Here is a 15,576-nt window from a genome sequence, read left to right on the forward strand (position 1 = left end):
TTCTGCTTTCCAAAAACCCAAACACATCCATGTATGCTGCGGGAGGTAAATTGGTACAACTCAACAGAAAAAATATATAGAAATCCCCCTGCGCTCCACAGAACCTAGTGAGTAAGCTGCTATCACCTATTCTCTATACCCCAAGATATGTGAAACAAATTATATAAGTGGTGAAGCGCTCAACTAAAATAATCAAAAAACTAGTGCAATAACCCCTTTATAAATATACACTGGTGAAAAAGGTGATAAATGATACCTCTTATACAAATAGTACAATAATAACTAGTGCAATATCCTCATCACTGTATATTACATCCCTAGTGGTGTAGTGATTATTACTTAAACTGTGCAAAAAAAGTACTCAAATACAAATAATCAGACCGATTTAAATAAAAAACAAATAGGATGGTGATGCCACACTGTGCAAAAACATAACAAGTGTTCAAATCATATCACTCCATGCTGCAATAGTGCTCTTCGTGAAATCTTGACGTGACTCCCCTCAATGATAGCCAAAATGCCCCCTCACCTTCCACATTCGACCCTTGCGGGTCACAGAGCTTTTTCTATATATATAATTGCCAGGTTTATTCTCCTCCACTGCCTCCACCGACCATGATCCTCCTCCAGGCAGTAAGTAATACTCCAAAAGCTCCCCTCATAAAACGGACTCTGCCAGATATAATTCTCCTCCACTGCCTTCACCGCTCAAAATCCTCCTCCAGGCAGTCAATTACACTCCAATACCCCTCATAGAATGGACACAGGCACAGGTCGCATATGAAAAACAGAATCACATCTCCATAGTGCAACACCGTTTAATACACTTCCTCAGTAAAATCGAACATTACACTCACATGTCCTTCAGCAAGGTAAAGCAGTTCCCATGTACTATGGGTGTATACAGGTGTCCAAAGATGGCGTCCAAACCCGGAACCGGAAGTACGTCACCCCTATACGTCGACGCGTTGCGCCACAGTCACGTGGCTTCTTCAGGATACCGTATTGGATGGCCGCACTTCCTTATAACCGCTCTCCTAATCTACAAGGGGCGTGCATATTAACTCCATTTTCATGGAGCCCTCTACCCAGGACGTCCGCGATCCGCCGCTACTTCCCCTACTCCCAACAATCAATGAAGGGCATATATATCTATATTTACAAGGATGACCCATATATAACGATATGCTTTATTAATACAATTAACCCCCATTACAAACTTTTATTACCCCATATTTAATATTTATTAAAATAGGTATATAATAAATACCAATCATAAGCCAAAGAGGGATTTATTAAGGGAATAAACCGATATAAGTATCAACACACCCATACCTACTACCAATACTTCCCTACTCCTAATAATTGGAACCCCCATTCCATAAGCTAAATTTAATACATTATATTTATTTTAAATACATTAATTTGAAGAAATATTACTAAAATAATTTATTTTAATCCATTCCAATAGAACCATGATTAAAAATCTACTAAAAAACCTAAAAAATATCTAAAAAATATATTTAATAAAAATCTAATACAGAACTCCTGTATACTACCCATACCACATGTACACATAGAAGAAATCATACATTTCTAAAATCGCCACATCTCGCATCTTAGGTTTTAACCAAATATTATTTAAAAGTCATTGATGAAACAATTGAGGTCAAATTCGATATTTAAACCTCTAGGTGACAACGTTTGCATAAAATAAATCCACTTAGACTCCGCCTGACTCCGCCTGACTGCTTAAAAGAAAACAGAAAAAGATGAGGAATTTGGAGATGGAAATAGAGGATATAAGGAAACAAATTGAACCATTTAAGGATACACCGCAAATGGTCAATTTAACAAAACGATTAAGTAAAGATTTGGAAAAAGTTGATACGGAGGTGAAATTTAGAAAAATGAAGAAATACCATAGGGACACCAATGATTTTTCAAAAAATCTGGTGTTCAAGTGGCAATCCTCAGCCCCTAATCCGGATATAGGATCTACCAATTCTACACCAGTCAAACCAATAGTGGTTGATAAAGCTCCTACCCCGCATGTGTCTTATAAGGAGCCAGTTAGTGGCACATATAATGGAGGCCAGCAATACAATACACAGTCTTACCCTACTCCTAATAATGGGTGGAGACCTGCGAAAAGAGGAGGATCATATAATGGACAAGGAGGGAGAGGTAAAAGAGGGAGACCTTATTACCAATCATATGGATCGAATCAATCTAGGTCAGATTACCAACAACCAAGGAATTATTATCCGCAACAAGGGATGAATTATCCTCAACAAGGGATGAATTATCAACCCTATTATGAGAGAAGTCCTAGGAATGGAGATTGGTATCCACCTAGGTATGATAATCAGGGTCCTGTCCCAACACAGAATAGATTTGAACCGTTGAATTATTATCCTAGTAGAGATTTTTTAGAGAGGGGCAAAGGGGAGAAGAGTCCGGTACCAGGGAAACAAAAAAGCCCAGGAAGAGAAGGGGCTGCAGAGGAAGCAAAAAACAAAAGGAAAAGAGACCAATAGGGGAAGGGATTTTTAACATTAGTGGAACATCCCTGTCAAGAGAAGAGATTATGGTCCTTGACAAAGGTCTTAAATTTGCACCCCCTAAGAATATGGATAAGTTCAGTACATACATAGATACGCAGAAATATATCAGGAAATTGAACTTGAAGAAATATTTTTTAGGGCTCACTGGAGCCAAAGATAAGACTTTTAAGAGTTTTAATGATAAATTTACCCATACCGCATTGAAAAATAAGTCTGTTTTTAACCCTCAGATTAACAGTAATAACCAAGTGGAGGTTTTTAAGAAAATGGTTAATAAAGACTTAGAGAATTTACAAATTCCAAATAAGAAGGTTAACCATGGATTCCAAATAGGTGTGAACAAATTAATGAAAAGGAATGACATAGTAGTAAGGCCGGCAGACAAGGGAGGGGGAATTGTTGTACTCTCCAAGGACTACTATTGTAGTGAATTACAGGCGCAATTGGATGATGCGGACACTTATTTGAAATTACCAAAAGACCCCACAAGGATATATAGAAAAGAATTGGAACAGTTAATTAAAATAGGTGAAAAGAGAAAAATATTAAACAGTAAGGAAAGTAGATATTTGGTACCAGAATGTTGTCGTATACCAGTTATTTATACAATTCCTAAGATACATAAAGATCCTGCCAACCCACCGGGGAGGCCTATTGTCAACGGTATCCAATCGGTATTGGCTAGATTGGGCCAATATATAGATACCTTTTTACAACCATTGGTCCAGAATACGGTATCATTTTTGAGAGATACTAAACATCTAATTCAGCTTCTGGAAGAGGAAAAGGGGAGCTCTAACATAATATTGGCTAGCGCTGATGTATCCTCGTTATATACGATTATTAATCATGAGGATGCACTGGAAGCTACGGGGTGGGGTCTGAGGGAATTAAGTAATTTGAATTGGACACAGAGGAAATTTATTATACAATGTTTGGATTTCAGTCTGAGTCATAACTATTTTTGGTATGACAAAGTTTTTTATAGACAGATTAGGGGTGTAGCCATGGGAGCTCGGTTTGCCCCAAGTGTGGCAAACTTGTTCATGGCCCACTGGGAACAAGAGACGGTATATAAGGATAAACCTGCTGAACTGGCGTTGTATAAAAGGTACATAGATGATGTCTTCATCATATGGAAAGGGGATGAAAGCAAACTGATGGATTTTTTGAAACAATTAAATAATAATAATAAAAATATAAAGTTTGTATGGAAATGCAGTAACCAGTCCATCCAATTTCTAGATTTGGACATCCAAGTACAAGGGGAAAGTATTAGTACCATAACGCATTTTAAGGATGTGGACCGGAATGGTTACATCCCGATAGAGAGTTGCCATTTTCCTTCGTGGTTACTGAATATTCCAAAGGGCCAGTTTATCAGGTTAAAAAGGAATTGCACATATGAAAAAGATTATAATACTCAGGCCATGATTTTAGAGGAAAGATTTGCATCCAAGGGTTACGCTGTGTCTGATCTTAAGAAAAGTAAATTGGAGGTGGCCAATATGGATAGAAAGATACTTATTGGGAATAAGATAAAAAGTGATGATAAGGAGAAGGCTGATCAAGTAGCGGTGATTCTGGATTTTAATTTACAATATAAAAAAATTCAAAATGTTTTTAAAAAGCACTGGCCAATTTTAAAAATGGATCCGTTATTAGGCAATATATTGCCAGAACAACCTAAGTTTGTCTATAGGAGAGCCCCCACTTTAAGGAACAAAATTATGAAGAACGTATTGGATCCACCTAAGACGAATAGAGAAGGTACCCTGTTTAATGTCACCGGTTTTTTTCCTTGCAAAAAATGTAGTGTCTGCAAAGCCACAAAAGGGCAAAATCAAAAGAAGAAAGAGTTTGCGTCCAATAGCAATGGTAGGCCATTTAAGATTAAAGATTTCATTACATGTAAAACTGAAGGGGTCATCTATGTTCTAGAGTGTAACTGTGGTCTGCAGTATGTGGGACGCACTAAAAGGGCTTTGTGGGTGAGATTAAGAGAACATGTGACAAATATACTGAAGGGGAACCCAAAACATAATGTTTCCAAACATTTTGCGAGCCATCATGGTAATGACCCCTCGGGATTGAAATTCTGGGGGGTAGAGCGTTATAAAAAACATTGGAGAGGAAGCCATAAAGTGAGAACAATTAGTCAGGCGGAGTCTAAGTGGATTTATTTTATGCAAACGTTGTCACCTAGAGGTTTAAATATCGAATTTGACCTCAATTGTTTCATCAATGACTTTTAAATAATATTTGGTTAAAACCTAAGATGCGAGATGTGGCGATTTTAGAAATGTATGATTTCTTCTATGTGTACATGTGGTATGGGTAGTATACAGGAGTTCTGTATTAGATTTTTATTAAATATATTTTTTAGATATTTTTTAGGTTTTTTAGTAGATTTTTAATCATGGTTCTATTGGAATGGATTAAAATAAATTATTTTAGTAATATTTCTTCAAATTAATGTATTTAAAATAAATATAATGTATTAAATTTAGCTTATGGAATGGGGGTTCCAATTATTAGGAGTAGGGAAGTATTGGTAGTAGGTATGGGTGTGTTGATACTTATATCGGTTTATTCCCTTAATAAATCCCTCTTTGGCTTATGATTGGTATTTATTATATACCTATTTTAATAAATATTAAATATGGGGTAATAAAAGTTTGTAATGGGGGTTAATTGTATTAATAAAGCATATCGTTATATATGGGTCATCCTTGTAAATATAGATATATATGCCCTTCATTGATTGTTGGGAGTAGGGGAAGTAGCGGCGGATCGCGGACGTCCTGGGTAGAGGGCTCCATGAAAATGGAGTTAATATGCACGCCCCTTGTAGATTAGGAGAGCGGTTATAAGGAAGTGCGGCCATCCAATACGGTATCCTGAAGAAGCCACGTGACTGTGGCGCAACGCGTCGACGTATAGGGGTGACGTACTTCCGGTTCCGGGTTTGGACGCCATCTTTGGACACCTGTATACACCCATAGTACATGGGAACTGCTTTACCTTGCTGAAGGACATGTGAGTGTAATGTTCGATTTTACTGAGGAAGTGTATTAAACGGTGTTGCACTATGGAGATGTGATTCTGTTTTTCATATGCGACCTGTGCCTGTGTCCATTCTATGAGGGGTATTGGAGTGTAATTGACTGCCTGGAGGAGGATTTTGAGCGGTGAAGGCAGTGGAGGAGAATTATATCTGGCAGAGTCCGTTTTATGAGGGGAGCTTTTGGAGTATTACTTACTGCCTGGAGGAGGATCATGGTCGGTGGAGGCAGTGGAGGAGAATAAACCTGGCAATTATATATATAGAAAAAGCTCTGTGACCCGCAAGGGTCGAATGTGGAAGGTGAGGGGGCATTTTGGCTATCATTGAGGGGAGTCACGTCAAGATTTCACGAAGAGCACTATTGCAGCATGGAGTGATATGATTTGAACACTTGTTATGTTTTTGCACAGTGTGGCATCACCATCCTATTTGTTTTTTATTTAAATCGGTCTGATTATTTGTATTTGAGTACTTTTTTTGCACAGTTTAAGTAATAATCACTACACCACTAGGGATGTAATATACAGTGATGAGGATATTGCACTAGTTATTATTGTACTATTTGTATAAGAGGTATCATTTATCACCTTTTTCACCAGTGTATATTTATAAAGGGGTTATTGCACTAGTTTTTTGATTATTTTAGTTGAGCGCTTCACCACTTATATAATTTGTTTCACATATCTTGGGGTATAGAGAATAGGTGATAGCAGCTTACTCACTAGGTTCTGTGGAGCGCAGGGGGATTTCTATATATTTTTTCTGTTGAGCCATACACAACTGTAATGCCCATTTTTTCTGCTTTCAACACATCAACTTCAAGAACAACATGCTTGCTGCCCAATATATCCCATGGACTTTCAGATGCCATTGTCATGAGATAATCAATGTTATTTACTTATATGGTCAGTGATCATGAAGGTATGGCTGATTTGTGTGTGTGGTAATGTTAATGAAATGTTGTAATAGTGCACAGTATGCAGTGTTTGTTTTTGTTTATCATCACCAATGTGTGACATTGCAGGGTTTTAGGTGTTGGCAGCATCAGTTTATTTTATGTTTTCATTGGTTTATAATTAGTTTCCCATATGAAAGAAAAATATATTTGAAATATATTTTAAAAATATTCTTCCCAAATATATTGACATATATTGGAAATGCTAAAATTTTGGCCGTATTCAATATATATATATATACACTGCTGTGTTGAAATGCATTTTTATTACAAAATATATGAGAAAAATTTTAAAAAATAGATTTCAGATATACTGTAATATCTTTAAAAATACAAATCTGCATTTTTGGAATGCATTTACAAATATGTTAAAAAAATGTATATTTGAAATTAATTTTTTAAAATAAAAATGCATTTCAACATGATATTTATTCTATCTATCTATCTATAGCCAAAATTGTAGCACTTCAAATATATATCAATATATTTGGGAAGAATTTTTTTTAAATATATTTTTCTTCAATGTGGGTTATTCTGTAATCACTGTATTTTTTATCTATGTAGGAGGTAGAGGTTTTTTAACCAATACACACCCAGCCAATAGCCAAAAGGCGGCCGGCAAAATGTATTGGATTTCCGGGTTGGGCACCAAATGGCGTCCTCCCGCACATGCGCACTTTTCGCGCTTGCAGAGCCGCGCAGCAGCGCGATCTGTCACTGGCCGTGTACCTCGGACACGGCCGATGACAGATCTGAGTACCGGCCCCGTTGCCGGTACCATGTGACCTGCTGTGACCAATCACAGCAGGTCACATGACAGTTGTACACAATGGATGGCTTCATTCATGCCATCCATTGTATACTACTGTCTAGCTGTGAATGGTCACAGCTAATCATATGCACATGTCATGTGATTAGCTGTGGCCAAATCACAGCTAAGCACAAAAAAAAAAACAAAAAAAAAAAAACCCTGAATGAATCGATGTAATTCAGGTAAATGCTTGCTTATAGCAAAGTAATTCTTTGCTATAAGCAAATTGTGCAAAAAAAAAAAAAAATACAGATCACTTCCCCAAAGTAGTACAATGTTACTATGGTAACATTGTACTACTTTGGACATAGTGAAATATGAAAAAAAAAAAAAAAATCTTTAAAAAAAAAGAAAACAAATGTAATAAAAAATTTAAAATAAAAAAAATTAAAACAAAATATATATATTTTTTTCATACTGTCACCAGTCAGTGTCCCAGATCACCGCCATGCCGGTTATATGAAGACGCTGTACTGCACTGGTGACAGTATGTAAAAAAAAAAAAAAATAGGGAAAATACTTTTTTGCATTTTTTCATTTTCCGAAAAATTACAAAAAAAAATACAACTTCAAAAAACTCGCCATGCCTCTTATGAAGTACGTCGGACTGTCTACCCTGCAAAAAGGGGTCATTTGGGGGATATCTGTCAAATAAAAAAGGTGCAGCGCTTATATATTAAAACATGCAAGATATCAAAAATGCAAGAGTATATCCCTGCAAAACGCAGGCAGGGTATAGTTATTATACTGCCCCTTATAGTCTCAAATAACACACAAATATATAGTTCTCAATCTCCCAGTGGGTAGGGTGAGGTGAAGGATCAGATGGATCTCTATTGACACACGGTGATAGCCAAAAAGGTGATGTATGGTGATATCCAAAACTGGTAAAAGATTGTGCACTCACCAGATGCACAACCAATATGCGCATGTAAGAGATAACCCCTCTCAAGGTATGGTTCCAGGACTTATCAAAGGCAAGATCTGGTCAATCTCTGCGATGTGGACCCTCAGCTGTCATGCATGGCTCTGTCCCCTATAGCTCTTTACTCTGCAAGTGGTTGGAAGCTCACCAGAGAGCCCCAGAAAGAAACAAGGAGGCCAGAATAGCGTGATACCGCTTGAACATGTGTGCGTTTATTTCATCCAGCAAAAGGGTATAATAAAACAATACTGACCAGACAATAAAACTAATTCAACTGATAATGGCGCGGTCATGCAATGCTGCACCCAAACAAAATTTACGTCCTTTTTTTCACACAATTAGAGCTTTCTTTCGGTAGTATTTGATCACCTGTGCGCTTTTTATTTTTCACGAAACGAGAATAAAGTCAAGGCACATCATAAAAGAACAGCTGGGTCAACACCGTGCTGAGTAACAGTCCACAATGGGGAGTGTAGACATCCAATAGGCTGACGCGTGTCAAGGGCTTGCCTCTTCCTCAGGGGGGTATCTGTACTGTTCTGACATTCTTGGACCGCAACAAATTAGATTGGCTGTCAGTACTTCAGGACTGATCAATATTCAGATATATCCCATAGTTTGTGAACTCTATAACAACTTTCCTACAAACTAAATAATACATCCTAATTTGGGTTATTTTCACCAAAGACATGTAGCAGAATACATCTCAGCCTAAATTTATGAAGAACAATTATTTATTTGCAAACTTTTATAACAGAAACAAAGAAAAATGTGTTTTTTTCAAAATTTTCGGTCTTTTTTTGATAATTTAGCGAAAAATAAAAACCCCGGCGCTGATTAAATACCACCAAAAGAAAGCTCTAGTTGTGTGAAGAAAATAATAACATTTTAATTTGGGTACAATGTTGTATGACCACGCAAGTGTGAGAGCGCTGAAACCTGAAAAATGGCCTGGGCAGGAAGGGGGAAAATTGCCCGGTATTCAAATGGTTAAACACTGCACTATTTTCATTTAGTATTCATGTTTACAGCCGTAACCAATTTCATTTTAGGAGATATTGATTTTTGTTTATTTAAATTTTTCCTTTTTTAGCATGTTTATGTGTTCATTTTCACTGAATAATAAATATAAAAATATTCTTAAATGCGTGCGAACAAACCAAATCCAGATAAATAATGTGATATTTGTGTTAATACACAAAGCAGTTAAGAAGTATGATCATTTAAATTTTAACATTGCAGAATGGTAAAATAGATGTTGGCCACAAAGCAATGAAATAGCTCTGTTCATGAAGGGGTTCAACTTACATCTGAGCATCGTAAACAAAGTTGCATTAGACAGCCCGTTGGTTTCTCCGAATGGTGAAGAGGAGCAGTATCACGTTCATCATAGACACAGCTGTGAAATTATCAAAATAATATTTTTATTTTTTATACAAAAGTGAATTATTTTAGATCAATGTTTGTTAGCTTATGGGGTAGAAGGGTCTCAAATGCAGTCCATGATATAATATTCATTACATATAAAGCTACAGAAGACTGTCAGACTGCAGCCTTAATTTAGACATTATGTGCATATTGACAGGTTCTTCTGGAACATTGCTATGTGGGTGGCCCTGTCAGTTCCCAACTGCCCGACATCCTTTCATTTGAAAATTGAAGTAGCTGTAACAGGACACAGGGGAAATCTTCCACTGGGGACACTAGTTCTGCTGGCCTTGGTGACAACTAGGAATTTCCTCACTTTGGAGGAATTTTATCTAACTTCCTGTTTTGCTTTTGGGACAGGAAGTGAAAGGAAATCTTCCTAACGGGACACAGATGGTAAAAAAAAAAAAAAACAACCTGACAGGGGTTACAACCCTCCTTTACTGTATCCAAAATGAAAAAAACCAAAAAAACAAAAAATAAGTTTTGCTTTTAGTTCTCTTTTGAGTTGGCCTACTTTTACACTGCTCCCTTTCAAAAATGCAGTAAATATGCTTTTTTGCCGTGTTTCCGGTGCATTTTGCACTTATGAAAAAATAACATGCGACTCAAAAAAATGCAACTGCAGGTTTTTGCCGTGTTGTTGATGGGTTTTCTATTCATTTGAATGGGAAGGTTGTGTTTTTGGTACTTTTTTACTGGACCAAACATGCACCAAAAATGCAGCAAGCAGGAATTTGGAAAACGCAACAAACCCACAACTGACCAGTGTGAAGAACTCCATAGGATGTAATGGTCAAAAACAATGATGGTAAATTACAAATTTAAACATTATCCCTTTGTGGTGACACTTACTCTTGGGATGCTTCAATAGGAGATTTTTTCAGCTTCTTGTTCCTGGCTCTCTCTCTCCGAATCGCCCTTTTCATTCTTATCAACAATATTATGGAGACCAAAACTGAGGGTATAAACACCAGTGCAGACAGCAAGATGACTGTATTAAATTTAAAGGAAAGACCTGAAGAAAGTAGAAGAAGTGGTACACAATCGAGTTTTACATTAGGCACAATTTGTAGATAAATGAATAAGCTATACCATTACAAACTGCAATATTAACATTTGGTGTATATATATATATATATATATATATATATATATATATATATAAAATCTATTTCTTACATAATGGCAGAAGTGTGCCTGTTTAAGTATTAAATAGGTCTAAGTTTAAGACTTGTATCTAAACTGCTGCACCTTTGTAAAGCAATCTGCATTCGGATCACTTTTCAAAGGCATTTGACAGGTGGTGAGCAGGTGATGTGATGCGTCCCCACTGCCTGTTTTAACCCTGTATGTGACGCACCACAACCATATGCATTGCATGCAGTTGCAGGGAGTTTGCGGTGTTAGTTTTTGGCATGGCCGCAAAACAATTGGACAATGGCATGTGAACACCCCTGTCTACTGCCTTTGCAGCTTAAGGGTTTTTTTTAATGCTCCCCAACCATAAGGCTTAACAAGCACTAAGAAACAAATGTTTCATATGTGGCGAGTATGAAATTAGTAATTATTACTATAAATTAAATAACCCTGTGTCACCATGAGGCTCAGCCTCTCCTAGTATCTGGAAACCACTGTGTATCCTATTCCCAAATAAATATGGTGTCCTTATAATACCAATGCCCCTTCCAACACCCAGCTTGGTACTACAGTAAAATGACCCCGTGCCCCGCTCCAGCTGCACATTGCACACAGATACACTACTCTCCACATCCCTGACTCAACACTTTAGTTTCTCTTGACAAATTACTTTACACAGCATTTGCCCTTGCTGTAAACCTAGTCCCACCAAACTTTCCCATGCTCCTCTTTTGATCCTTTTCTCCCCTAGGAGTGAAAACAGGAAGCCCTGTGTAATTTCCCATCTACACCCCTGCAATGCATTAATGCACAGCAAATCAAGTAAATCATACAATTGACCTGGGAATTTTGACAAAGTAAAGATGAAAGGCACAACTAGGTAGTAGGCTTATAGTCATTCGTGGTAAGGTTTACACACATGCACAAAACAGTGAATGTACATATTGGGAACACTGTATTTCTGAAAGGGTCTGATCACTCCATTCTGAACCCTTAGATTTCTGCATTGTAGGTCAGCTGTATGCCACAAGTGTTAAAAATAACTAAATCATGATACCTCCAGCAAAATACAGTCCGGTTGAGAAAAGACACTCGTCTGGTAATAGTTTAAGATATATTTAGAGGCTGCCATTGCTGACCTTTCCTGCTTAAATGCTAGTTACTTTGTTGTCATGAAGATCCAATTTGCTTCAATACCTCGAGACACTAACCCAGAACAAGTGATTCTGATTTTACTCTAATTGTACTTGCTCCGTTTTTGTTTAGGGACTGTAAATCAGAGTATAATTGAAGAAACATTGCTCCACAGCAATAGTTCAGGGTCCAAATATATTTGTTTCATTTAAAAAACCTGAAAAGAAAATCCAACGCACTTCAGTAGTTCTGAAGGGCCACCTTCATCAGGGCTGTATGTGATATTTGTAATAAAATTGATGCCAGACTCAAAAGGGTTAAATGATCCTAAGATACAGTAGAATAATATAGTAAGGAAGGCTTCATGCTATGGCCTCTAAAACACAACCATACCCACTCAGAATTTGCCCCCATTAAAGAAAAAAAATTTGATTATTGACAAAAACAACTAGATTGGACAACTGTCATCCAATGCCTATGAACAGCTATAAATCACCAAATGAACAGCAGCCTGTCGTCAATCAAAGCAATGCAAGGGCAGTATTATACGAACATGAATGCCATGTGTCAGAAAACAGTAGTACCTCGGTTTATAAACACCTCGGTTAATGTAATTTTCGGTTTATGACTGAAAATCCATTGAAAATAATGCCTCGGTTTACAAATTTTTTAAACATTTTTTCACAATACAAAGTGTATGTCAGTGCCGATTTTTATATTTCAATATATTTATTAAGAATTTTTAGAAACATTATACAGAAAGACAGGAGATGCAACCCACCAAAATGACGAGTTGCAAAACAAAGAATAAGACAATAAATTCAAGTACAATGTGTAGCAACATAACAACAGAATCAACCAATAGAGCGTAATGAGGAATACACTGGAAGCATAAACAAAGTTTTGTCGAATTTGAGCAAATTGCTCCATAAACAAGGTGGTATGAATAATCTCATTAAAATAATAGACAAAAATATAGAGAACAAAAAAAAAATGAGGTAAGAACTGAATAAGTAAAGAATAAAACCCAGAAAAAAAAAATAAATAAGAGAGAGGGCCAGCCAAGAGTCTGTTACATAGCAGAAATATACAGAATCCATGGATCCCAAGTGCTCTCAAATTTAGAAGTATTGTTGTTACGTATACTAGTAAGTTTATCATTAATCATAATCCAATTAAGTTTCTGCTAAACTAATTCTAGCGAAATTGTTAACTGTTTCCAACGTTTGGCTATCGTAATTCTTGCCGCCAACAGTATATAAAGAATCAGTTTAACTGATTTCTTAGGAATATCAGTGGGCAATAAATGATATAGAGCTAATTCAGGGGATCGACGAATATTAACCCCAGTTACCAAATAAAGGAAGTTAAATAAACGGATCCAAAACCTAGTCACCACAGGGCATTTCCACCATATGTGGTGCATAGTACACATAGTCCACAATGTCGAAAACAGCTGGGTGACACAGAAGGGTACATTTTAGCAGGACGTGTAGGGACCAGATACCACCGATGAAGCGTTTTGTAATTAGATTCAATGAGTGTAGTGTTAATCGAGATTTTATATTCTGCCAAGTGTCCAGCTCCAGAGAAATATTTAAATCGCTGTCCCAATGTACCATATAAGAGAGCTTAATATTTGGATCAACAAGGGAAGCATATATATTAGACAGATGACCTTTCACTGTCCCTGTAACCCCACAGGAGACCTCGAGAGGGGTGAGCATACAGGGTTCCATTAGTAATTTAAGTTTGCTAGTGACAATAGACATAATTTGATAATAATGAAACATTTTGCTAGAAGGCAGGTGGTACTTTGTCTGAAAATATTGGAGAGAATATGGACGAAGTCCATCCAAATAATCCCCGATATGCAAACAGCCCTTATTGATCCACCAGTGAAACACAAATGGTGTTAAACCAGGCATGAATTCAGGATTACAAAAAACTGGGGCCAGAGGGGTATGTTGGGAAAATAAAGGCTTGTGGGCCCGCCATTTATCCCAGATTGTTAAAGAATATGATAACATAGGGCAAAGGATGGGAGGATGCAACTGACTGGGAGGCCACATAAGGGAGGCAACAGCATATGGACAGCAAGATAGGGCCTCAATGCCAACCCAAGCACATAGCCCCTAGCAGTAGTGCATGAGAGCTACGCTGAGCCGCATGGAAATAAGTCATAAGACAAGGAATTCTCAAACAGCCATGCTTTTTCTGAGAAAATGAAGTCAAATTATTGACCCGAGGATGTTTACCTCCTCATATAAATCCAGAGACAGCAGATTATAAGAGTAAGATTTCCCGTCTGGGGACTGCAATCGGCAAAGTCCGAAAATAATATAGTAGTCTTGGCAGAAAATAAATATTTAAAGCAATCATTTTAGAGGAATTCAGAGTAACACCCAAGGCCATAGAAAATTGGTGAAGTAAATGGAGGAGACTAGGTAAAGACACTCGAGGAGCAGACACATACATAAGGACATCATCAGCAAAAAAGGCACATTTATGATCTCGTTGGCCACAGTAGATACCAGAGATAGCAGGGTCAGAACGGATAGCAATAGCAAGTGGTTCCATTGCTAATGCAAAATGTAAAGGGGAAAGGGGGCATCCCTGTCTAGTGCCTCTCCCAATAGACAGAGGAGCCAATTTGTATTCACGTATAGAGACCTGGGCTGAAGGATTACAATATAGAGCCCACAATAAAGTAAAAAAGGAGGAGCTGAACCCAAATGCACCTAACATCTGAAATAAATAGTCCCAAGACAGGCTGTCAAAAGCTTTATGGAGATCTAAAGACAACAGCAGGACTTCCCTTGACAAGGAATTGTCCCAATTAGATTGTACAGCTGACAGTAGTGCCAAAGTTCGACAAATTTGATCAAGTGTTTGTCGACCGCTAATAAATCCTGATTGATCATCATGAATATAATGAGCTAAAAATTTATGAAGGCGTAAAGCCAAAACTTTAGTGAGAATCTTGAGATCACAATTAATCAAGGAGATAGGACGATAATTAGAGACAACAGTAGTATCTTTATTGGGCTTAGGAATTACACTATTTTATTATTATTATTATTATTATTATTATTATTATTATTATTAGGTACTTCTATAGCGCTGTCAAATTACACAGCTCTTTAGCTATATATTGTACATTTACATTTAATAATGAACGCTTTATTTTCGTCAGAAGGCCCCACTCCCCCATCTAGTAAATAATTAAAATATTGGGCCATATATGGAATCAGAAGGTCAGGGAAAGCTTTATAATAGGCATTAGGAAAGCCATCCAGTCCTGGGGATTTATGTGGAGCTAAGGTTTTTAAGGCATTCTGAATCTCCTCACAAGTGATAGGCTGATCCATTAATTCTCTATGGGCCTCCTGAAGAGAAGGAAGGGTGACAGAATTCAGGAAACTGTTAGTAGATGAGGCGATGTCCCCTCGAGGTGAACAGTAAAGATCAGTATAAAAGGAATGAAACTCTAGGAGGATCTTACTGGGATCCTGAGATAAAGCACCGGTAGTGAGTTTGATTTTAGGA

At 37.2% G+C, this 15,576-nt stretch overlaps 1 protein-coding gene across 1 annotated transcript in view; it reads right to left on the reverse strand.

Annotated features, from left to right (window-relative positions):
• MPZL3 (myelin protein zero like 3) overlaps positions 1 to 15,576 on the reverse strand; it is a 79,657-nt gene that overhangs the window by 16,973 nt on the left and 47,108 nt on the right. The window contains exons 4-5 of the mRNA XM_089657312.1: positions 10,609 to 10,771; positions 9,634 to 9,724 (exon numbers count right to left, since the gene is read on the reverse strand). Of these exons, the coding sequence (XP_089513438.1) occupies positions 9,634 to 9,724; positions 10,609 to 10,771 (254 nt within the window). The remainder of the gene's footprint in view (positions 1 to 9,633; positions 9,725 to 10,608; positions 10,772 to 15,576) is intronic.

The sequence above is a fragment of the Staurois parvus genome, unplaced genomic scaffold (assembly GCF_062004578.1).
Source record: "Staurois parvus isolate SC_StPar_1 unplaced genomic scaffold, SC_StPar_1.0 ptg000981l, whole genome shotgun sequence".
In the NCBI taxonomy this organism is placed as follows: Eukaryota; Metazoa; Chordata; class Amphibia; order Anura; family Ranidae; genus Staurois; species Staurois parvus.